The 26,019-nt window shown below is 45.4% G+C and overlaps 1 protein-coding gene across 2 annotated transcripts in view; it reads right to left on the minus strand.

Annotated features, from left to right (window-relative positions):
* Positions 1 to 26,019, minus strand: part of Ptprt (protein tyrosine phosphatase receptor type T) — a 1,035,616-nt gene that overhangs the window by 680,790 nt on the left and 328,807 nt on the right. For both annotated transcript variants that reach the window (XM_076849097.1, XM_076849096.1), the window contains exons 3-5: positions 22,560 to 22,831; positions 10,212 to 10,293; positions 1,133 to 1,248 (exon numbers count right to left, since the gene is read on the minus strand). In XM_076849097.1, the coding sequence (XP_076705212.1) occupies positions 1,133 to 1,248; positions 10,212 to 10,293; positions 22,560 to 22,831 (470 nt within the window). The remainder of the gene's footprint in view (positions 1 to 1,132; positions 1,249 to 10,211; positions 10,294 to 22,559; positions 22,832 to 26,019) is intronic.

Raw genomic sequence — 26,019 nt, forward strand, 5'->3', positions numbered from 1 at the left:
TGCAGCTTTTTTGTAATAGCCAGAAACTGGAAAGAAAACAACAGGTGTTCATCAATAGGTGTATAGATAAATTCAGACAATTGAATATATTTCAGCAAAAACTAACTTAATAAATGAAGAACTGATACCCACAACTACATAGATAAATCTCAGAATAATCATGGTGACTAAAAGTGCAGCATGATACCATTTATATAAAATTTTAGAGCATGTCAACTAATCCGTAGTATCAGAAGCAGACCAGCAATTGCCTATTACACACTGGGGTGGGAATAGCAGAAGGAAAGGACTAAAATCAGGACAAGGAAACTTTGGGTGTGATGCCTCTGTTCAATATCCTGATTGTGGAAATAATTTCATATATATATATATATATATATATATATATATATATATATATATCAAACTTATCAAACTGTATACTGTAAGTAACATCTGTTGATGTTACTTTTGATGTTACTTTTAAATTTTATCTAACATTCAGAATTATTTTTTAAATGTTAGATAGAACATTTAACAGAACTCGGTGTCCCTGTTCACACTGAGAGTAGTATGCTAATGCTCTCTTAGTTTTCCAGTTCTGTTGCAGCCCCAGTCTGTGTCCCCCACTCCAAAAGACCCCTTCTCATCTTGCTAGGGAAGTAGCATCAATGAGCAGTAACAACAGGAAAACAGATGTAAGCTTAAAACATTTTCCTGTTGGACTTAACTGATGGGCTCGTTTAACCAGAGATTAGATGTGTTATTCCTTTTAAGGATATATTCTAGGAAAAGAATGATTTGATTTTACCCGGATGTGCACTAGTAAATCACTGGATATCCAACAATCTTCTAGTTAAGATTTCATGATACGGTATACTTAAAACCTAAAATAGCCATTTTTCTTAACCCTGTTGATCTGGGCTTAAAAGACAAAGTTTGTTAGAGAGTCAGAAAAGATTCTAATTCTGAAACTTTGAGGTTTGAGCCTTAGTTCTTTCATCTCTAAAATGGGCATACCAAAGCTGACCTAATAGATGTGTGGTTAAGATTTAACCAGGTCGTGGATGGAAAGAACCCTCCAAAGAACAGGGGTGCTTGAAAAACATCCCCTCACTCATCATGACGGAGCAGGAACTTCTCCCCTTCTTACCTGGAGCCAAAGTTTGTCATGTTGAGACCACTTCCCACCAGCAATGCACTGGAATGTCGCATTCTGTCCCACGTTCACTTCCACATTCTGGAGTCGTAGAAAATGAGGAGCTTTTCCTATGAGAGAAAGCAAAGGACAGGTGAAGACGGGATTCAATAGTCTGCAACATTTCCCTGTCTTGGGCAGCAGCGGAGGATGGGTGGACTTTGTGCCCAGGAAGAAGCCTGGCTCGGGGAAGAGCAGATGGATCACACACGGAGTCGGCAGTGTTCTGTGAACTTGGCACGCATTATCTCACTGAAACCTCACAGATCCCACAAGGTGCATGATATCCCCAGGCACGGATTAGAAAGCTAAGTCTCTGAGGGGTTACACGGTTCAGCACAGTCAGACATCTAGGACGTGAGGGAGCCCAAACAGGAATCTAGGACTCTGAAGAGAATGAAGAGTAGAAGAGGAAGAGGGGGGAAGAGAACACTGGCTGTCACTCGCTGCATGCTTCTCTGGGACAGCTGCTGTATGCAAGCGTGATCCGTTAACCCAACACAGTTGGTGGTGGTGGTCCAGTCTCTACTGCACAATGAATGAAGGGAAGCACTCGGGAACTCGATCTGGTTCACGAGAGTTCACACCCTTAACTCTAAGCAATGGGGTCTCCTGGGACACTGATTCTGGGGACTGGGCATAACAGGGAAAAGCATTGTCAAAGAAAGTCAGGTGTCTGTGGGCACCGATCTTAGGGTTAAGCATGTGCTCTGTGATGGGTTCACCTCTCCCCTTGTTTACAGAGACAAGTTCTGCCATCCAGAAGCTCTTTATCAGCCAAGAAGCTATGACTACAAGAATGAGCTTCTGCCTTGAGCACTACGAAGGATCCCAACCACCATCAACAAAGTCGGAGAAGAAGTGTGTCACACCTACCCCAGCATGGGACCAAGTGGGGAATTCTGACAAGAACAGGGAGGATCCACAAGGGACACTGCCCATCAGTCCAGAGGCAGTCACATACAAACTCCCCCAGGACCAGGCCAGGGACCATGTTGAATGTTTTGCATGTTTTTTCTAGTTTAACTCCACGGCACCCCCGTGAAGCCAATGTTAGAGGTAGAATCCAACAAGTGTTATGTTCCCAAAGCCACACAGCAACAGTGAGAGGCAGAGACAGAAGTCTGTCCAGTTCCATTTGACCCCACATCTGGCACGTTCTCCTGCTTCCTGGGCTTCGGAAATGACAGACCTCAGGGCCCTGCATGTCCATGCTGACTCTCCAGGCTTTTCTCGTTGTTCCCAAAGATTTTGCAATGATCTTTTTTTTTTTTTTTTTTCTGTTTATCCGGGGGTTCATGGTGTGACCTATCTTGTACACCAATCTGTGTCACTGCCCGTTAAGCTCAGCAAAAGCCATGAATCTTGGTGTGACCAGACAAGCTGACTATGAGAAAGTATGCACTTCTGTCCAGATTTTAAACTCATGACAACAGCTCGGAGACCCCACATGCTACCTTCAGGGCCCTGCAGCTGGAGTGGCATTGACCGCCCAAGGCCTGGGTAAAACCACTTGTGGTGGACTTTTCAGAGTGTAAGTTCCCTGCATCTAGTCAACCTGACAAATGTCATGCTGCTTTGATTGCCTGAAATTGTTTCCTTTTGGCTCTCCTGTATAATTTTGTAAAGTTATTTTTGGAACTATCAGTTGAAGTCAACTCTTCAGGTGGGAACAGAGTGCACCGCGTAAATCTGTTGATGCCACAGGTTTAAAGCACAGGGGAGGATGGGGAAGGACCACCCAGTGGAGGAGGGCATACAGAGTCTGGGCTCCAAGATGAGAAAGCTCCATGCTGGGTTTTGCAGAGGCTGGCTCTTGACTGACTCTTCAGGATGCTGGGCCTATGGTTAAGCTCTGGAATGTGAGCAATTAGAGATGGATGGTCTCGAGATCACTGTCCCCTCCTCGTTTCCAATTCCTCCCACTTCTCCCTTCTCAGCCACAGACCTTTCCTCTTGACACTTCCATCTTGAATCCCTCTCCTCCCTCCCCTCTAGATTCAGCATTTAGATGGTTCATGGTCCCTGGTGTTAATATTCTGGGGAAGCCCTAGTGATTTACAACAGAGATGTCAAACCCATGTGCCTACAGGAACCAGACAGTTATGGAAATTAATAAAGTGGTTCAGCTGTAAATCAACACGAGCAAAAACACCACCTCCTTGCCCCGTCTTTCAGTTCCCCACTTTTGATAGAAACTTGGGTGAAATAAAGATTTTGCAATTGGAAGAGAAACAACACTACCAGCCCAGTTATTAGCTGGCATCAGACACCAGCCTCAACATTGGGAAGGTGGTAAGGAGTGGTGAGGACCTGGGGGAACTGGAGGGAGACCTTGTGACCCACCAGGGGGCAGCAGAGGGAGAGAGGATGACAGGGCTTTGCCCAGGGTCATCATTCGACTTCTCAAGGGAAGTTAGAAATCCAGGTTTTGTGCTAAATCTCTCATTTTAAAATGTTGGCTAAATTTTATTAAAGCATCAGGCAGACTTAGCAAACCCCATCAGCACGCAGGCTCTCTCAGTTTGAGTCTCTGATACGCTGCTCTCATGTGCGTTAGTTGGAACCCTTCCCTGTGGCCAGTGTTGCCTGGTCTGGCCTCATAGACCCAATGATACCAGCACCCTCCATGCACTACACTGGCGGATCCTGGGCCACAGGAACTTGTCCTCGCCACCCTCTTTCCGTTCAGCATTCTCTCCAAAGGTCTTCACTCTTGCCTCTGCTCTTGGAGACCATGGCTCAGCCCTGGCTGATGACAGATCTCTCTGGAGATCCTCCTTATGTGGGGAAGCAGTTTGGTTCCCTTCTGTGGGCTCCAGCCTCTGTGACCCTCTTTCTTCCCCCCCCCCCCCGACTCCATCACCTCTTCAGTCAGTCTTTCCATCATGACTTCCCGGAGTCACTGCAGCTCTGGGAGAGAAATTATTCTCCCAGTTCCGCTCAGCAGCCTTCTGTCAGACACCGCTGACCTCAGTCCCCAAGTCAGCTCCTGGCCTTCAGCATCCCACTCTTGCTCCCCAGGGAGACTCCGGTCCCGCAAAATCGGTTCCCGCTGAACGGGGTTAGGAGAAAACGAGCTGTGCATTGGGGGCAAAAAAAGGTCTCCATGTTGGTGACATTTAAACTCCTGCAGATGTCAGTGCAGCATCTGAAGACATATTATTGTGCCCTTTATCTCGCTCTTTAAACCTGACAGTGCTCAGTGGGAAGCCACACACCTGAAGAGAAAGCTCAGTACCTACATTAGGAACATGCTGCAGAGGCTCTGTGGGCTCGGCGATGTGGCCCTGCAAGGTTGTGACGGGGGAAAAAAAAATTGGTTTAAAAAAATTCTAAAAGTCAACTTAGGAGTTAGAAACTTTGCAACCGAGTAGAAAATCACGCTGACATTTATGGTACGCCGTTATAACTGCCGTGGCCCTGCTAATGGCTAACACTGAGAAACGGCAGCAGACGGATGGTAACTACAGCTGAAATACGTCTGGACTTCTGGAATAACAAAAAAAAAAAAAAAAAAAAGACTATAAAATAGAGACGAGACATTTCAGTTGTAAGAGAAAATAATTTCCTTTGAGTATCATGCCTGGCTTCTGGTGATTGTTTCGGAAGCTTCGAGGCGAATGTTTAAGGTCACAACCTTCAGCCCCCGCTTGATGGAGGACAGAGCCACAAGGCAGGCACTAACTTTTGGAATAATTAGTGGAATCACTTATTGATAGACTCTGGTCCTATATTAACCCAGACAGCTCTTGAAAGACAGAAATGGAGAACCAAAAAGCTTGAGGACATAAAGGGAGCGCCCCTGTTTTTCAATAGACTTAAATTTTTAATAATCTATACGTAAAGTCATCAACCCATTGATTCTAAGGCTGGGGGCTGGGAAAGTGCTTTCAGTCTCAAGGACCTTTCAGAAGTCACTATAGGCTGCAGGACCTGCTCTCTCACCTACACCCCACAGGCCCACGGCCAGCACCTCTGCAGGCCGGGCACAGGCTCTGTTCTCCCCAAACCTGCACCACCTTCCTTAACCCAGAAATCTGGGAGAAGACATTTTTGATGCTTCTGTCTCCTAATCTGAGCCCTCAGAGAAGACCAAGTAGCTGTCGTGCCTGAACCCATCTCTAATCTGGACACTCGCTGCCATACCCATGTTCCACGTTTCTTCATAGAACTCTTTGCCATTGGTTATGGGCCAAATTGGGTCCCCACAATTCATACATCACAAATTCGTATGTCGAAGCCCTAGTCCCTAGTCCTTCACAGTGTGACTGTATTGGGGGAACAAAGGCCCTAAAAGAAGTGAATAAGTTAAAATGAGACCACTCTGTGGGCCCTAATAGAATCTAAATGGTGTCCTTAAAGAAGAGGCCATTTGGTCACCCAGAGCCACCAAGGACCTGCACCCAAGGAAAGTCCATGTGAGGACACAGTGAGAGTGTGAACATCTACAAGCCCAGAAGAGAAGTCTTGGGAAAAACCAAACTTGTCAACCTCCTGACCTTGGACTCCTAGCCTTGAAAACCATAAGAATATACACTTGAGTTGCTGAAGCCACCCAGTCTGGGCTATTGGCAGTCCTAGCAAAGCAACGTGCCATCTGTTGTATATCATAGAATCACCTCATTATGTGTTATATTTTCAGTCTCTTTCGCTTTGATGGAAGCCCATGAGGACAAAGAATGAATCAGTCTTACATTTCCATAAACCCAGAATAGTGCCTGGTGTTGGGCACATGCTCAGGAAACACCTGTTGGCTGATGAATGGTTGACTCTTTACCTCCCTGATCCAGGCCACCACTCCTCTTGCTCCCAGAATGTTCTCCCTCATAGGTCTCCTCACCTTCTCTCTGACCTTTCAACTCATTCTCCATAGAGCTCAGGTTCTCCTTTTACAATAAACCAAGGTCATGCCAATTCCCAGCAGAACCCCTTCTAACATCACCTCCCTACATTTAATATCCAAACTGCTCACAATGATGCCAAAGCCTCTGAGTTAGCTCCTTACTATGATTCACGTCTTCAAAGACACCTCCCCTGACCACTCTACCTCAGGAGCCTTCTCGCCCCAGCCATGTGTATTTATTACACTCTCAGCAGTTATCACCATCTGAAATCATTCAGTACTTATTTAATATTAATTTGGTATTTAGTACCTACTCCCCCACTGGCTCTCCTGCTAATCAATACCAGGAGGACAAGGACCTGATCTTTCTTACCCAGAGAGTAAGAAATGTTCTTGAACACATAGCTCATGTTCAATAATTTACTTGTTGAAAGAAAGGATGAATAAATTCCTAAAATAGGTGTGGATTTAGGGCTCACCCTAGAGAAGGGAACTACTCAACTCCATGTAACCAGGGGGCTGCGGATGCTCCTCAGGTGACCCTACACCCTGCCAGTATACAGACATGCAGTTACATGGAATGTTTCCGAGCCCACCCACTTTACAGGGCCCTCACATTGTGGTTTCTGGAAGTGTGTGCTTAAGCCGCCTAAGCACTGAGGTTGAACTCAGCCAAAGCTTATTATGTAGGAATAAAACCAGGGTCACATCTTCCTGAGTTATATCCCATGGCCCATTTGCTGGGTAACTGGCTCTCAGCAATTCTATAACCATGCAATCCACACTCCTCTGCAGGAGCAGGAGGAGGAGGAGTAAGAGGAGGAGGGGTTTTTTAGGATAACCCTAAATCCATAGCAACCTCAATGAGAAAAGGATTCCAAGAGGAGCTGTGAGATTTTGGAGGTGGAAAGGCACCCAAATGTTCTCCGGAGACTGCTCTCCACTGAGATTTGAAGGGAAAAGCAGGAAGCTTTTGCCCGTGATGGAAAACCATGAATCTCAGGCACAGCTGATCTGGGTTAAAGACAGTTGAGGTTGTTAACTGTCTACCAGCAAGAGACAGGGTCAAGGCTGGGTGCAATGCTTGAGGTGAAATTCTCACCAGAGCACCGAGTTCTGGGGTGCAGAGAGAGAAACCTCAGCCATGTTCCGCAGGGAAGAGCCAAGCTCAGGCACCCAGCACAAGCTATGAAGTAGGAACTCAGGTGGGTGCAAGACAGGCAAGCCTTCTAGAAGGCATGTACCTGGGACTTGAGGAAGACATTTCAGGGAGCCTTCTGAAACTGGGGACTGGGCAGGGCTGTACGGGTTAAACGGGTCACAGATAAGGGCAGGCATCTCCTGATACAGTTGCCCAGTCTCAGGCCAAAGGTCTTTCTCCAACGGGAATCTGACACTGACTTCCAGGAGTTGAGGGAGGGAATGTTTAATCTGGCAATGGGCCCTCATCCTCAAGTCCACCATCTCCACCCTGAAGAGCTAAGGAATTTCTGACACCCTCTGCACATGAGGCCTGGTTCAGCAGAGACACTTTCAGACATGCCTGAATGGGCAGACCCATCCACCTCAAGGAGTGACCCAGAGCCAGCAGGGACCTGACGCCAAGGCAGTGGAGGGTCTAGAGGAACCTCAGAATCCCTGAGATGCTGGCTGACTCCTTGGGAGGAGAGTCCCTTTTCCATAGACACCAGACCTAGGTTCCCGAAATAATGTCTGGAACTTGTCCCAACTTCCTCCAGAGAAGGTGCTCCAAGACGAGGAGTCCGTCCCTGGCATTCCAGTGCAAGAAGAGGGGGGAAAGCCATGTTTAAGGTCTTCCAAACTCACTGCAGCAGATGGGCAAAGAATCGGATGGGAACAGTCCCCGAATGGAAGCACTAAAAGGGACATAAAGAGAGCATGCATGACAGCTCTGGAGGTGTGATGACCTACACCACGGCCCCGGGCATAACTGCTGAGGCTGGAATGTGGCTTATCCCCTGAGGTCACGTAGGAACCTAATCCCCAAAGCCATATGTTAGTGGTACACAGAGGGTTGAAACTGAGTCCGACTGTGGTGTTCACAAGAGAAGCCCGTGGAAAGTGGTTGTATTTAGATAAGGACATTAGGATGAAGCACTTATGACTGAGTCCTAGTGGCTTTATAAGAAAAAGGAACGGAAACCAGGCATACACATGTGCAATCTCTGTCTCTTTATAAAGACCTAAAGATTGCATGTGATGTTCTTCACTCCATCAAGAATCTGGCAGCAAGATGGCCATCACCAGAACGGAGCCAACACCAGCAGCATGCCCTTACACCTCCAAAACTGTGAGCCAAATAAACCTCTTTTCTTTTTTAGAAAATTTATTTTAATTAGGTATATATGACAGCAGAATGCATTTTGATTCATTGTACATAACTGAAGCACAATTTTGCATTTCTATGGTTGTACATGATGTAGTGTCACACCATATATGCAGTCATACATGTACCTAGGGTAATGATGTCCACCTCATTCCACCATCTTTCCTACCCCCATGCCTTTCCCACCCCTCCCTCCCCTTTGCCCCATCAAAGTTCCTCCATTTTCCCCATGTTCCCCCCCACCCCATTATGAATCAACATCCACTTATCAGAGAGACTATTCAGCCTTTGGTTTGGGGGGATTGGCTTACTTCACTTAGCAGAATATTCTCCTACTTCTACCTGCAAATGCCAAAATTTTACTCTCTTCTAATGCTGAGTAATACTCCATACATGCACATCAGATGGAGCACTAATCTCCAGGATATATAAAGAACTAAAAAATCTTAACACCAAAAAAACAAACAATCCAATCAATAAATGGACTAAGGAGTTGAACAGACATTTCTCGGAAGAAGATATACATTCCATCAACAAATATATGAAAAAATATTCAGCATCTCTAGTAATTAGAGAAATGTAAATCAAAACTAAGATTTCATCTCATGACAGTCATCAAGAATACAGACAATAATAAATTTTGGCAAAGATGTGGGGGAAAAGACACACTCATTTCTTGCTGGTCGGACTGCAAATTGGTGTGGCCAATCTGGAAAGCAGTATGGAAATGCCTTAGAAAACTTGGAATGGAACCACCATTTGACCCAGCTATCCCACACCTCAGTCTATACCTAAAGGACTTAAAATCAGCATACTATAGCAATGCAGCCACATCAATGTTTATAGCAGCTCAATTCACAATAGCTAAACTGTGGAAGCAACCTAGATGCCCTTCACTAGATGAATGAATAAACCTCTTTTCTTTATAAAGTTAGCCTGCCTCAGGTATTCCATTATCGTAACAAAAAGTGGAATAGCCCTGTGACTCTTGATCATATGGAGAGAGTAGAGTGAGACCCACTAGAGGTTACCTAGACCTCAGAGCTTCCAAGAAATTGAGGGAGCATTAATGAACTATGGGGGTTCCATAATCCCCTTACATATCCCTTTGATTACAGCCTACAAACAAATGTCTCTAGACATGATACCATCACAACTTGCTAAAGGACTTGACTCCTTTTTGACTCAGCAGGAACCCCATCTCCCTGCTGAAACACATCTAAATATCTTAGACTAAACACTACAGAACGAACTTCAAGGGGAAAGTGGATGGGTACAGAGGAGTGGGATGCCTGTGGGGACTCTTGACACTGTGCCATAAGTACTAAACCACTCCAGGAAATTCCTCCCCACGCCTACATAGAGCTGATGAGTATATTTAAAATTATTTTTAAAGAATTAATAGCTTTGGGGTACTTTTCCCTGTGAGTGAACAGTGCTAATTTCTCCGTGTTTTGGTGGTGTTCTTTTTTTAAGACAATTGCATAAGATTCTATCCAAAGCCCTCTAATTCTTCCACTTCAGTGGACTGAATCCCACTAATAAACAATCAGGACTTTAGACTCCCTTAATAATGGAGAGAGAGATTCAAACGAGGACGTTTTGCCACTCTCTGCAAATTCCTGGAGGTGCTGCCTGTTGAACAGGCCAGCAAAATTATGGATTTATTCAGGACTGATTGCATTGGGTATGTAAGCATTTTTGAAGGATTAAGAGAGAAAGAGAGAGAGAGAGAGAGACTGAGAGATGTTTGTGAGCTGAACGAATAGAGAAAGTTGCATCCTCTGAGCTACCCAGTGTGGCTGGAGCAGGGCTGTGCGGAGAGAAGGAGATGGACTTACTGCATGGATGAGCCAGGACCCGGACCTCGTCCACAGCGATGTAGCCAGGATGACCCTTCAAAGAGACGGATTCAAATATCACCTGCAACACACACAGGGCGGGAGTCAATTTTGCAGAAGCTGTCGTAGACATTCATCTTAGGAAGCTTCCCAGCCCCCAATCCCTTCATGGTTCCGCCTCCCATCAGAACCGACCTAAGAGACTTCACTGTAGGGCCGCACGCCACCCTGGTTGCCAACTCAGATTTTCAAAACAAGGCAGAAAGGCCACACTCTGGTGACTAGCAAAGGAAGTCAGCCACATGGAACGTTTTTAATGGATTTCAGAAATGACACTTAGATGCAGGAAAAGCCAAACATGGAATGGACAGCCCACTCTGCACCTTTCCCATTCTGGTTTCCCATGAAGCACAGGGAAGAACTGCTTCCCAATACCCCAACCACCTTATGCAGAGTGAGGAAAAATGCCTACTTGGAAGCTAGCATAAGCCTATGAGGTTTGGCCTGATTTGATCCTATATTCCCATTGAACATGATCCAGATGACTTCTTAAGAACATCTTTTAAAAATAAGCAGCAGGGGCTGGGATTGGGGCCCAGCGGTAGAGCACTTGCCTAGCACGGGTGGGACCCGGGTTCGATTCTCAGCACCACATAAAAATAAAGGCATTGTGTTGTGTCCATCTACAAAAAAGATTCATATTCTCTCTCTCTCTCTCTCTCTCTCTCTCTCTCTCTCTCTCTCTCTCTCAAAAAAAAAAAAAAAATAAGCAGCAAACTGCATCTTATTTCCAAAAGTAGAGGCAACAAATTCTTGGAATTCTCCCCTCTGACTCCCACCTGAACTGTTAAGATCCATATATATTTTTTTTTTTTTAATTCAGTTCACAGCTTCCTTCACCATGGAAACTCTATCTTTGCTAAAGCCACATGAATACCTGCGTGGGCAACACGGCCATCAGCCTCCCAAGTTCTGATGGCCTTTTGCTCCAGTCCAGCTCAGCGGCACTCCCCTGCAGAACGTGGGATGATCTCCTGCCCCACAATCCTCTCCCAGCTCGCTGCTCTTCATCCTACTCCTCAGGCTCATATGGTGCCTGAACCTCTTACTTTTCCAGAGTCTGTAATTCACCTGGAGCTTTCTTCATTCTCAGCAAGTCCAGGTTGCCCCCAGTATGTTGGCTAATCATCCCTATAATTCTCTCAAGTTCCAATTCCTCGGAACCTTTATTTGAACTTTGCCAAGCCATCACAAGTCTTGTCTCCCCTACTCCCCAAACTCACAAACGTTCCTCTCTCAGCATCTACCCATCCAACCCCAGCAGACATGCCATCTTCAAGAGGCAAGAGGATGGGGAGGGGCTCACATCTCACTTCTCACCCACTCACCTAATCTTCACGCCCACCAACTCCAATCTCATCTCTGCAAGGAACACCAAGGCTCTTGACCCGACTCCCTCTGCCTGCTCCAGCTTCTTGGTTCTTCTTGGTTATCTCTCTATCCTGTTCTATCCTATATCTCCAAACCCTCCCTTCTGTCCCTGACCTTGACATATATACATTCTTAGACAACTCCTATTCTTAAGAAACTACCCGCCTTGTTGTGGTAGGTTATTCTCTACCGCCAGTCAAATAACACTTCCCAATTGTTTCAATCACCAGTCACTCCCAACACTTCCAAGATTATATAGCAGGTTCAAGTTTTGCTATATAATCTGGATTCTGTCTCCAACACACCACCCAAACTATTTTCATGATAAGTACTAATAATCTCCTAATTGCTAAATCCAGTCGGTATTGTTCCCAGTCATCATCTTGCTTTAAGAAAGAAGACGGTGGAATACTTGAGCTTGGAATCAGAACACCTAGGTGGTTGCCCTGGCTGGGCCACTTACCAGTGTGTGACCTTGGGCAAGGGACCTTCCTGCTCTGGGCCTCAGCTTCCGCTTCTGTAATTATGGTATCTGCCTCATTGGGTAATTTTTTTCAAAATTACGGGAATTTACACTCAACTTAGAACAACGGCGTGTTCTCACTAAATGTCTATTAAGACTGCTATTACTACTCGAAAATTCTTCTACAATTGTCAGAGCTCTCCCTCTCTGGGTCTTTCTACTCGTTAGGCTCAGGGGACACTCACTCTCATGGTCTCTCCCATACATCTGGGACTATTCGATCATGAGTGGCCTCCTCTGTTTCTCTATGTCCTGGATATACCTTCAAACACTGCCATCCACTGAGGACCTCAGGGGCGTTTCTGCACCCTAGACCTTCCACCTGAACATCAATCTCACTCATCCAGCTCACGAGTTTGTATTTCCACCTCGATATCACATTGGTGCCTCAAATGCAACTCTTGTGCATCAGATCTAGAAGCACCCTCTCAAAACTTTTCCAGAATTGCCTGGTGGGCCATTCTTCCTGAAATACAAAACTCGGCAGGTGGCACTATGACCCTCCCGACTTGAGTAAACTGGGGATCTGGGCTTCTCCTTCTGCCTCATCCCCCACCTCAGTTTCTTTCTGATTTGACATTATTGGCATTTCTCAAATCTGTCCCTCTCCTTCCATCTCTGCTCTCAGAATGGACCACAGGAAGTAACCTGTTATCCATCAAGTCAGACCTCACAGTGCCCCTGCTCTGGCACAACCTGCCATGTTTTCTCATCTCTGTCACCGAGGCAGCTTCCAAAATGGAGCCTCTCTCTCCTGTCTTTTAGTCCTCCCTTCAAGCCTGTGAATGGACTGTCAGGTGGGGACAGACCCACCAAAAAAGCTCCCTGTAGAATGTTTTTGTGGACCACGTGGTCCAGGCCAGTGGATTCAACACTGTGTTCTTGGTGGGGCCTGGAGCTCCAGCAGGGAGCAGGAAACTGGTGGAGAAGGTTGTAACATTGCAAAGAGGCAGTGTCCCCAGGAGGTAAGACCTATCTACAAAGCAGCAGGTGGCTACCTGGGAATTACTTGAAGTGACTGGGGGAAAAAGTCACACAGAACACAACAGCTGCACAAGCACCCCTATGCTTCACAAAGAGTGTTCCCCAAGAGAGCAGGGTCCTTCAGAGAGAAGGAGTCAACAAAATTGTGCAGGAGAGGAGGAAGCTTGCAAAAACGTAAGTGCCACAGCCACCTCATTCTGCACAAGGGTGAATCAACACAAGGCCTTTTTACACACAAGCAAGTGTAGTTTCCTTTTTCAAAATTAATAGGAAACCAAAAGCAAACATTCATTAAAAAGTTGGAAGAAAATAGAACATATAAAGGAAATGCATTTAAAGCAAAGCTTGAAAGTAGTCAAACTCAGTAATGAAAATGACAGAAGAAAAATATTTGTTTTGACAATAAATATAAATGGGTTAAAACAGAGAAAAGCTCCCAGACTGTCTAAATAATCAAAGTCTAATTGTATGCTATAAGATAAACACCTAAAACAGAATGACTCAGTAACCTTAAAAATAACAAGCTGAACAAAGACATAATAAGAAAATGCAAATAAACAGAAAACAGTTGTTGCAGAAATCATGTGAATGCCTCAAAGTAGAATGTTAACCGAAAGAAAAAGAAAAACCACTAAGTGGACTAAAATTATCATTGAAAAAAGACTTAAAATGGAAAAATAATGGGGGGAAAAAACAGTATTTGAAGGCTTTAAACCATGTCTTAGCCTCTGATCAAGTAGAGAAAGCAAAGATATCTAGCATATATCGTATGTAGTCTTATATGCTCGATATTTATAACTAATGCATATAAGTATAAACACATATAATATGATGTAAATAATAATGTATTTATTAGGGAGAGTGAAATTTCTGTTCAAACGCTCATGGATTTACAAAAAGATCATAAACTAGACCACAGTGTAACCCCAATAAGTCTCTCAAGAAAATTGCCATTATTTTCTAGTTCTAATAAATTTGGCTGGAAAATGTATGGCCCCAAACCTGTACAAACTCCTAAAAATCAATTTCTTAAAGGTTATGCAACATCTTCATAATAACAATGAAGTCAATGTATGTTTTGTGTAACAGACGTCCAAAACAAAATCATAAGTCAAAGGACAAGCTGAGAACAATGCTCCTGTTGTACACGCCAACTACTCGTATTACATTCCTTGTGTATGCAAAGAACTTGTGACAATCAAACAAGAAATGGACGAAACCTCCAAAAGAAAAACTTGCAGGTAATGCACAAAAGATAAAGTAGAAATGGCACTTATCTATGAATGCCAATTTTCTTAAGTGACACAGGAGATGGCAGAAGGTGCCCCAGAACTCATATGCAGCCTTGGGTCGAGATGATTGCCCAGTGTGCTTCACCGTGGGGCTCTAGATCTCAGAACGTCTCCACCCAAGACCTAGCCATCTCCAGTTCTTGGAGACAGACACCACAGAGAGACAGGAGGAAGGCAGGACCTTCTGAAATGCAAAGAACTGCCTGGGAGTTCCAGAGAGAGAGAGAGAAGGGTCATCTCCAGTCAAGCACATTCACAAGGAAACGCGAACCAGGCTCTGGAGAAATGAAACTCACAATTAGGGGAAGAGACAGTGGAGGAAGCAGAGAACCCTGCTGTCCCCAGAAAGCATGGAGAGTTGGTGACAAGAACTGAATGAAGAAGGCCATGCATACCCAGTGGGGCTCACATCAGCACATGAAAGCAGAGACCCCAAGTGCAGGGATCAGAGCAAAAGGCAGAGGCTGGGAATCCCAACTTCTCTGAAGAACTTTCTTGAACCCTAAGGCTGCCAGGTGGACCTATGCTCACCTGCACACAGCCTCGTCCTAGAGCCCCATTGAGACCTCCTGCTTCAGGTACTGGGGAGATGGAGCTTGCATAGAAAGAGGCAAACCTCTGCCTCTGCTCAAGGGATCACACAAGCCAGGAAGTACCTGCCCACATAGGCTCAGCAGAGATGGCCACATTCGACCTCTCAAAAGGATGAGTTGTGTACATATTGCAGGGGCTGGGGGTGTTTTTTGGAGACATCACACATTTGGTTTAAAGGACTTGGTGTTTTATCCTTATCTTTTGTAGTTCTGGAGCAGAAAACATGCATAGCAAAAAAATTTCAAAGGGCCACAAACAGGCTCTTAAAGGATAAGAGAAAAATGTTGATATTTCAGAATTCATCTTAGGAAGAGGACCATAGTAGTTTTCATGGGAAAGGACTGCTAACTGTAAAATTAAGAGACATTCTTCTTACACCCGCCCAGGAGACCTGGATAAGATGAGGAGAAGATTTGAGAAGTAGGTGGGAGGGTTGAGGGAGGAGATGGGGGTGCAGGGTGAGAGAGGGCACCTCGGCTGGGATAAACCCTCCTGAATTGCCAGTAAATGTACTAAATCTTTAGAGTGCCAGATGCCAGGGCAATTCCTGAGAAGGGAGCTAGATTTCAAGTCCAGTCAATCAGTCAGGTGAGTTCTTAATTTCAGGGGTCTACATAGCAATTACAAGTGCTGAATAAAAGGTCTTTGACCTTTTATTGATGAAGGACAGAGAAGGCAGGGGGCTGTAATTGTAATAAAAGTTATTTTCTTTCTTTTATTTTAAATCTTGGGACAGAAAAGTTCAAAATCACTAAAAACATGAGATAGAACTAATATCACTGAGAAAGAGGCAACAATCAGACATGGCTTGACGGTCATTTAACAAGCCCCTGCTTTCTTGGGGGACACAGTGGGGGGATGGACTGTGCAGGGACTTTCTCACTTGGGGCCCTGCCAAGGCCCAATGCCGGAAAGCCCAGTAATAAGAAAGATGAAATTTGTGTTTATTACAGAGCTACAGCCAATTTTAGGACTGTGAAATATGACTTTAATAAATGAATACATAAACCATCAGGTCTGAAGCCCAGCAATGCTGAAAACCAAAATTGTATTTAGTCCACAAAATCATACGTGCAGGACCAGAGCTGGAGGTCAGGTGAATTCTAAGGCCCATCTTGCTCCTGCCTTTGAATCTCCCGGGAGGTCCCCTTCTGTTGCCACCATACCCCAGTGTGCACGTGGGATGCACGTGTGAGGACATGGGAGAGCATTTGATTAGGACAGCATGCAGGTGTGCTCCGCTGTTTATGGTCAATGTGAATATCCATCAGTGGGTGTGTGAGTGTGTGTGTGGGGGGGGCGGAGGGAGAGAGGTGTGTCTTTTCCAAATTGCTGCTCTGAACACATTAGTGCCCCCACCCTCCACCCCAGCAAAACTCAGAGCAAGGAAATGACATAATGATGCTGCAGCAGCCGATGCAATAGAAATCAGAATTCTGCCAAATGAGGCTGCTTATTGCAGGGAAGGCACTGAGGGGACGGGGACAGGGCGAACCGCAGTGTGTATTTCTATAAAGAAGACTTCCTCCTTCTTTCCCCTTTTTATCTTTTTCCCTCCCTTGCTTCCTCCTCCTTCCCTCCCTTCCCACAATTGCTGAGGCCCAGGGCAAGCCCGACATGATGCTGCCTGTGTCATCTATTTTAATCCGCAGAAGGACCCTTCATCTTACCTATTTCTCTTTCCATTTCACAAATGAGACAACTTTGATTCCAAATGATGACAGGATACCACCAGCATGACACAGTTAGACAGCAGAAGATTCTGAGAACCAGCACGATATTTTCCCTAAACACAGGGCACAGAGCTTGGAGCCAGAGGGCTGAGGCAGGGTTGTGGGAACTTACAAGTAATGTCCCCTACTAGAGAAGACAGGGAACATCACTGTCTAATGCAGCGATCCACCATGCAGACAAACAGGCCCACCCCAGGGCCAGGACCATGGGGAGCTCAAGAAATGTCTTTTTTCCTCCATACCCCATGGTAGAGCATGGCAAATGGTAGGACTGTCCCTATTATGGTATCCTCCAAATTTCCTTTGTTCATGCAGGAATGTTTGCTGAATGATTTGATTATGAGGGTTGTAACCTAATGGGTGATTAATCCATTTAATGGATTGAAATCTGAATAGACTAACTGGATAAGGTGTGGCTGGAGGAAGTAGGTCATGGGGGGCATACTTTGGAGTTTATATTTTGTCCCTGATGCTGACTTCTCTCTTTCTCTCTCTCCTCCTCCCTGGCTACCATGAAGTGAGTAGCTTTTCTCCACCATACCCTTCTGCCATAAAGCTCCACCTCACTCTGACCCAGAGCAATGGAGGTGGCTGACCACAGACAGATCCTCTGAAACTGTGAGCTCAGAACAAACTTTTCCTTCTCTATATTGTTCTAGCCAGGTATTTTGGGTCATAGTGATGAAAATCTGACTAACACATCCCCTGTTAGAAAACTGGGTCAGTTTTCTGATCATTGCACTTTGACCCATAGCCCCATCCTATGCCCATCTGTACCAGGCCCTAGGAGAGTGTTTCTAATTGGATCCTTAAGACCTCAACAGGGGATTCATGAGCTATGGAGGGCATTGATGTTACACTTATGATACCAGAAGACAATCTAGGGACTATGGCATTTGGGTTCTGATCCCAGTTTTGCCAGTGATTCGCCATGTATGCTTTTGGCCTCAGCTTTATCATCTGCACCACGGTTTAGCAAACTAGAACCTAGAGGCCAAATCTGGTCTGTCATCTATTTTGTGCATAAAGTTTTATTGGAACACAGCTGTGACCACTCATTGGCATATTGTCTATGGCTGCTTTCATGGAACAGTGGCAAATCTGAGTAATTACAACAGAGACAAAATACTTCCACAAAGGTCAAAATACTTCCTGACTGCCTCTCTATGGAAAATATTTATCTGACTTACAAAATGAGGATAAGCCAAAGACTCATGTGCTGCTACACATTCTGTAAATATCTTTATCATCCAACCCGGGACACAAGATGAAATGAGTACTCTCTACAATCTCACCAAAACAAGAGGCGCAAACCAGGGCTCTCAGGCAAACTATGATGTTGGGCCATCTATTCTTAAAAGACTATCTCTATACTAAGGTGGTTATGTAATAAATGGAGGCCAAGGTCAAACTTAATTGGGAGGCAACATGTTAAATAACAATCAGTCTCTTTGTGACTCCTCAGAAACCCTGCTGAACAGTGAGCATGCACCTTCTAGAAGACACATCAGGCAGCTTTTCCAAAATGCTGAGACCTGGACCATATCACCTTTCACTGCAGAGCAGCCCCGTTAACAAGTGGGCCATACGCAGCGGGGATTCTTCCCACCATACTCAAGCAAGAGCTGCTCTCCTACTCATGCAACTGCAGGCAGTATTATGGTTTGGATATGAGGTGTCCCCCCAAAGCTCTTGTGTGAGACAATGCAAGAACATTCAGAGATGAAATGATTGGGTTATGAGAGCTTTAACTCAATCAGTGAATTAATCCCCTGTTGGGATTAACTGAGTGGTAATTGAAGGCGGGTGGGGTGTGGCTGGAGGAGGTGGGCATTGGGGGCATGCCTTTGGGGTCTGTATTTTGTGTCTGACAGGTGGAATCTCTTTCTCTACTTCCGGATCATCATGCCTTGAGCTGCTTCCCTCCACCACACTCTTCACCAGGATATTCGGCCTCACCTTGAGCCCTGAGGACTAGAGCCGGCTGTCTGTGGACACAGACCTCTGAAACTGTGAACCTCCAAATAAAATTTTCCTCCTTAAAATTGTCCTTGTCATGTCTTTTAGTCACAGCTGTGAAAAAGCTGACAAAAATAGGTAGTGAACACGGGCTTTACCCTTAAAGCAATCAGGAGCCCCCAAATGCTCTGAAACAAGTTATCTCACAGAGTGGTTATATAATTTGGTGGTAAAACCTGAGCTGAGCTGTTTGGATGATATTTATAGTCTCTATTTATCCCACTTCTTGTGAATATGTGTAAGTTTTGCTGTAGAGATATTAGACCACCGAGTACAGGGCGCTGCCACAGAGCTTGATACAGGTGTTAGGAAGCTCACAGTGTGTGCAAATAAATTACCTTTTAAAGTGCAAATGCTGTGAATTCTGAAACATATCTGACATCATGAGTTTAAAATAAAGGTCTGTGGGCCTGGTACTAGTTAAAACACACTGCACATACTGCATACTGGAATATGAAGCCAACAGTATGTTATTTGTCTCAAAATATCTAGGCTAAAACACATCACATTGTTAGAAACAAATGGAAAAGGCAGAGGACTCTCTTTTCAGCCCTTTTATCAATAGGTTATTGCTGCTGCACCAGAGCGAGCAGGGGCTTCACCTGACACAATGGGAGTGCCGTCCACACTGCCCACACTGGGGCTGAGCTTTGCTGGCACCTCTGCATTCCAGATGACTGGCACTTGTCCAGCTGAGACAGGAGGCTTGTTAAGTGACTGACCAATGGAGGAGGTGAACTCTCCCATCCTCTCAGACTTACAAGGAGTCCTTCCGGGATTCTTTTCCTCCATTCTTACTTCTTCTTTCCTTTCCACTCTCTTCCTGACTCTCCTCACTTCCTGTCCCTGCTCCTTGGCCACCCCGTGGACCAGCAGAGCAGAGAGGGATGGGAGAGAACAGAAGGAAGCGTGGCCACAGCAGGATTCTGCAGGTCCCCTCCCAGGACGCTGGCAGTCGGGGTCACGGGATAACTTGTGCCGTGGATGGCTGGCCACAGCTCTGCTCCAAGGATGTCATCTGACTACCCACTCCTTGAAACCTCTAAGAAGGGACTCCAAATGGAAACCTCAACAAAACCTTCCCAACCCAGGTCCACGGACTACACAGGCAGCTGCACAATACCCAAGTGACGGAGAAGGACCAACAGCAGAACTCACTCAACACCAAGGCCAGGTCCCTTCCAGAGCCCAACTTTGGAGTCGCCCTTCATCTCCTGACCCAGGAGTGCCACATGGTGCCGACCCTTTCAATAACTCCACGGAAGGAAGCTGTGTAGCCAAGGGGTTAAAAGAGTTCTGACCAGTGCTGTCTAACATTATCACATGTGGTTATTGAAATGTGGCTAGCGAGACTGGGAAACTGAATTATTTGGGCTTTGTTCCACTTTAATTACTTTAAATTCAAATTTTTTTAAAAAAACTGCTACTTGCTTCAGTTATTGAAAAACCTTTTTTAAAGTATGTTTGGAGCAACTTGTGCATCTGAATCCTCCTCTGCAATGGTACATTTTATGAAATCTACATGCAGATCAGTATTTCCAGTGAAAACGTAGCATTTGTTTTTTGGGGTTTTTTTTGTTTTTTTTTTTTTTAAGAGAGAGTGAGAGAGGAGAGAGAGAGAGAAAGAGAGAATTTTTTGATATTTATTTATTTATTTATTTTTAGTTATCGGCGACACAACATCTTTGTTTGTACGTGGTGCTGAGAATCGAACCTGGGCCGCACGCATGCCAGGCGAGCGCGCTACCACTTGAGCCACATCCCCAGCCCGAAAACGTAGCATTTGAAATGAGATTTGAATGGAGACTTACAAAGAAACAACGTAAAATGGCTCCTTAATAACTGTGTAGATTGATTACATGTTGAAGTCAAAGTATTTCGGATATATTGGGTTAAGTAAAATACGTTATCGAAATTAACTTGACCGGTTTCTTTTCGCTTTTTCAACACAACCTCTAAAATGTAATTGAATAGAATATGAAGCATAAAACAAGGTAGTACCCCATGTAAGCTTGGGTCCCCATTCACTATTTCTGAGGCTCAGTTTCACCATCTAAAAAAATGGGCACAGTAGCGCCTGCCTCCTGGGATCATTCAGAGCACTAAACAAGTCAACGTATGCAGAATATTTCTCACTGAGCCTGGAGCAGATGGTGGGCATGCTCAATCTCGTGCAGACCCACCAGCATCACCACCACCACCACCACCACTGTGACCACTTCCCTGCTTCTAAAAGGAATTTCAGGAAAGGCATAACAAAGGACAGCAAATTATTCTAAAAGTAATCACGAGCCATTGAAGACAAAAATGAAAATAATACAGCAAAAATCCAAGCTAAGGACTGAAGGTAATTGAGTATTAAATTCTGATTTCTTTTTGCCAAGGCAAAGGAGAAATAAAAACTTGAATTATCTCATAATGTACACTCGACAGGCGAACTCAATAGATAAACAGATTCCTGATATTAACATCTGGAAGTGCCACCGTGGGAGTGGAACTGGAGGACGTCCTAAGGAGCCCTGGCTGCTAGTCTTACCACCCTCGGGTCAATCTACTGCTTCAGAAACTGGAGAAATTTCTCCAAATGCAGATCTGTGCCACCTTCTTACTTAAAACCTTGCAAGGACAGGAATGGGAATTGACTGCAAATGGGTAAAATGGATCTTAACTCAGATGATGGAAGTGTTCTGAAAGTGGTTTACGGTGATAGTCACACCACCCAGTAGGTTGACTAAAAACCATTGGGTTATACACTTAAAATGGGTGGGTTTTATGATATGTCATCTTTACCTTAATAATTTTGCATTTTTAAAAGAAAAAAAAATACCTTCCACGCTCTCGGGCTAAAATAAGCAGATAAATGTGTTCCTCCAAGAGGGTCCATGTGGTGCTGGTCTGCGCACTGTGTATCAGTCCACAGTGAGGAGAAGCAGGGAAGGAGACAGAGGTGTTTAGAAACAGATGGAATGATCTAGACCTCCTGTGGCTTTTTTTTTAATTGTGATTTATAAGCGTGTTGGCCCATAATGAGTTGGGAGAAGAGGCCCATGCCCCGTGGTGGTCTGAGCAGTACTGTCTAGAATAGAGAGTGCGTTCTGACTCCTAAGCCCAGCATGCGTCCACCCAAGGCCCAGCTGTCCTGCAGGCTGATCTCCTGTGTATCTCCTTTGCAATGTTCCTTGAAAGATCTTAAGGTCTGCAAACCCTGCCACAATCCCTCACTTACCTCTCCAACCCACTGCACTGTCCCTGAGGGCTCAAGTCTTCCTCCCTCCCTTTTCCAATGTATTTTATTCATCCAAGACTCAGCCCAACTTAGAAGCCCTCCTAAGTGCCTTTCCCACCATCAGCCCCTTCCCCAGGGATGATCTGTGACTAGTTATCTCTCCGCTCTTTGAACTTCGATCCTTTCATTTACAAAATAGGGACAGTAATGTTATCTCCCTCTTCAGGTTGTGGTAGGCATTTTAAAAGGCTCCAAGGGGACACTCCTCCAGCACCCTGAGAAGCCATGTGCATCCTGCTATGCTGCAGTTGTTTGCTGACACATCGGGTCTCCTCCTCCAGACCATGACCTTTGGAGAGGCAGGGGCTATGCTGGGTCACCTGAGCATCCTCAAGGCCTGAGCAGGAGGAGAAGCCCAGTAAACACAGTTGAATAAGCGAGAGAAGAAGTCAACTCATTCCCAGACCTAACCACTGAGAGAAGCAAGAGGTATACAGGTGTATTATCATGACTTTAAAAACATCAAACCATGGTAAAATGTCATACCTGATAGAAATGTGGCCAGAAGGTGCTGATGGCGAGCTCTGCCTTCACCCAGCCCTCGGTGACGACCCCAGACACATTCCAGACAGGGTTCCCCTGGGGCCCGCCATTGACCTTCACGTAGACATTCAAGGCCCCTGGGCTGGACCGGTCACGGCTGGAGAAGTAGTAATGGAAATCGATGCAGTGGGTATCATTCTCCTTCAAGGTCGGCAGGAGAAGGTGGGCCTTCTGGCCAGACGCCCTCCCAGAGCTATTCACCATCATGAAGGACCCTGGAGACCCACAAAGAAGTGGGAAGCAGAGATAAGGAGAGAGAAAGAAAATCCTTTTGAAAATCAGTCATGCCCACACATGGTGGCCACAGGGTGGCTAGAGCTGAAGTCACTCCAGGAGGCAGAGTTAGGGCGACCCAAGAGCTGTATCTCCTCTGAACATGAGTATCTTTGCTTATATTTGGAGCTAAAACTCCCTACTCACCATAAGGGGTTTGCTCCCCACCTTTTTTACTGGTGCGTTATAATTATACACATTAAAGGGATTTGTTGTTACATATTCGTGCATGCACAGAACGTAACAATATAATTTAACCAATATCATCCCCAGCACTTCCCCCTTCCTCCCTGACTCCCACACCATTGTACCATTTCTCTAAGGATCTCCCTTTGATTAGTTTTATTTTTATTTGTTCTTTTTTAGTTATACATGACAGTAGAGCCTATTTTGACATATTTATACAAACAGGGAGTATATCTTATTCTAATTAGGATCCCAATCTTGTGGATGTACAGTTGTAGAGATTCACTGGGGTGTATTTATATATGTATATAAGAAAGTTATGTCAAATTCGTTCCACTGTCTTTCCTATTCCTAGCCCTCTCCCTTCCCTATGAGGTTTAAGAATGAAGGGAATGGATAACATATAGGAAGCCTTTCTACAAAGTAGACCATCTATAAATATGTACAAAAGGAACATTACAGTGAGCAGCTCTTTGGAAGAAACACGGAATAAAAATCCAAGAAGTTAGTTAACTGGAACCTCTGCAGGTAAAATAAGAAAAAATGGCCCCCTGCGAACTTGGGGAGCCACTGTTCCAAGAGATTCCACCTGGAGTCTTGCGTTCAGTACAGGGACCCCCACATTAGAGTTCAGCACATGAAAGTGGGGTACATGCAAGCAAGCTATCAAGCCCCTGAAGAAATGGGAGAACCAAATGGATGATGTTCAGGAGGAATGGGAAAGTAAAACCCCTAAGCACTTCACAGAGTACCAGTGACAACATTAGGTGTCGTCTTTCCAGAGCCCCTGAATCACTCCCCAGATCCAAGCCTTTTGCCATTGGCTCTGCAGTTCCTCCCAGGAGAAGCAGACAATGTGTCTCCACCTGTAGACCCTGGCCTTCACCAGGTACTGATTTGGTCAACAGGATGTTAATAGAAGGATTCAAGCAGAGGCTTACAATGTGCTTGACCTCTTGGACTACTGCCACCTTCCATGAGAAGAATGTGCCCAGGTGGCCGCTGCCCTTCTCAGCTGGTGATCAAGAAAACCCACATGGAGAAGGCCTGAACTCAACGGTGAAGAGCCAAGTCACAGCTAGAAGCACAGTCACGTGGCCCACAAGCCCAGCCCAGCCCAGACAAGCCACCCCACAATCCATGCCCAGACCCAGGAGCCCAAGAATAAATGCTCATTGTCTTTCGCTCATTGTCCTCTTGGATTGTTATCCAGCATGACTGAGGCAACAGGTAATTGACAGGGCAGACTCAGGGCTACACCATGAGGAGGCACATCTTAGTTCAACAAGTGGAGGGCTTTCTAATGAGTGAAGCTAGTGCAAATGGGATCCACTTTCCAGAGACAAGATGAGCCCCCGTCACCACAGGTGGCTGAACACAGCCTGGACCACTGAGGCACTGCCTAGGGAAATTTCACAAGCCACGTGGAAGGCTGAGCAATGGGACTTAGAGTCTTGCGATTCTACAAAATAAACTTACCATAAAATTCAGTGGACAAGCTCAAGTGATTCTGGGATGAATGTTTCCACCTTAAAATTCATCATTGCTTTGAAATCTCCTCTTAACCAGTGAAATCTTCATGCAGAATGAATCCTTAACCAGTGAAACCTTCATGCAGAATGAATCCAGGTGAGCTACTTCAATAGCAAGAAAGCACCTCATTCTTTCATCCTAATACCAGAAAGACCAACAACTCCCTGTATATTAGTTCTGAGAAATCTGATACCTTGTTGGGGTTCTAGAAGGTACCAAATGTTCTCCTCTGAGTTCTGAATTAATTTAGGTGGACACAGAAGACTGAGTTGGAAACCTCAATATTATTACTCACAAAGCTGCATTAAAGAAATGTCCTAGACTTGAGGCCAATCTAGGCTTCCTGCATTTCTCCCCTCTGAGCTAGTGTTCAGAGCAGCAGTAACTGATGCTGACCAGATTCCTAGGGCCAGAGCTGTCCCACTGGGATGTCTGCCTAAGCCAGCTAGGTGCGCACATACCAAAAAGAAGCCAACATGAAACAAGGTGACAAGGACAGAGAAACCTGAATTAATTGCTATCAAATTTTTACCATTTGGTCAATGCGAAAATTCACGCACCTCGTGGGATATTAGCCACCAGAAGTGCATCAAGTGTCTCCAAGAGAGGGAAGGGTCCTTATGGCTTGGTAGTAACTTATGTGCCCTGTCACATGTCATCTAGGTTATCTAGTTATCACAACCTCCCAGCAAAGCAGTAAAGAAGAAACCACTGAAGGGGGGATTGAGGCTCAGAGACAAGCCTGCTGGTCTAAATCCCACAGGGCTCCTTGGAGTCGAGTCATGACACACGAGGCTCACCAAGGGTGGGTGACTGTTCCTGCCAGTGGGCAGCAGCATGTCTCCCAGTAGGGAAGGCGGCCTGAGAAGCCAGGTGTGCCTGTTCTCTCCAGTGTGGATCCCATAGTTCTCATATGCACACTTTAGCTCCCGTCTCCTGCCAATTCACACTAGCTGCAAATGCATCCTCGGCTTCTTCCGATCCACAGCGGAGAGACCTGGGAAGGCTTTCCTTCCACCAGCTCATGTTCCCATTTCTTTACATCCCAGCCTCAGTAGCAGGATGGGCTCACTGAGGAGGTGGAGTTGGCCCCTCCCTATGAGGGTTCCCACACAGCCATCCCACTGGGAGTCAGTCAAGGGGCATGAGTGTGATGTGTGCCTCTTCCAGGCCTGGTCCATGAAAGCCTCCTGCCTCCCTTCCCCACACTCCATCCTTCATCTTCTTGTCTCTCAGACGATGGCCTTTGGCTCAGCAGCCTCAGCATCACCTAGAGGCTTGTAAGAAATGAGAATCTCAGCCCTACCCCAAGCCTGTTAAAACTGAATTACATTTCATCAAAATCCCCAGGTGATCTGTATGCACATTAAAGTGTGAGAATCACACTGGTCCTTCCTCTTTTTCCATCTCC

The sequence above is a fragment of the Callospermophilus lateralis genome, chromosome 3, assembly GCF_048772815.1.
Source record: "Callospermophilus lateralis isolate mCalLat2 chromosome 3, mCalLat2.hap1, whole genome shotgun sequence".
NCBI classification, from domain to species: domain Eukaryota; kingdom Metazoa; phylum Chordata; class Mammalia; order Rodentia; family Sciuridae; genus Callospermophilus; species Callospermophilus lateralis.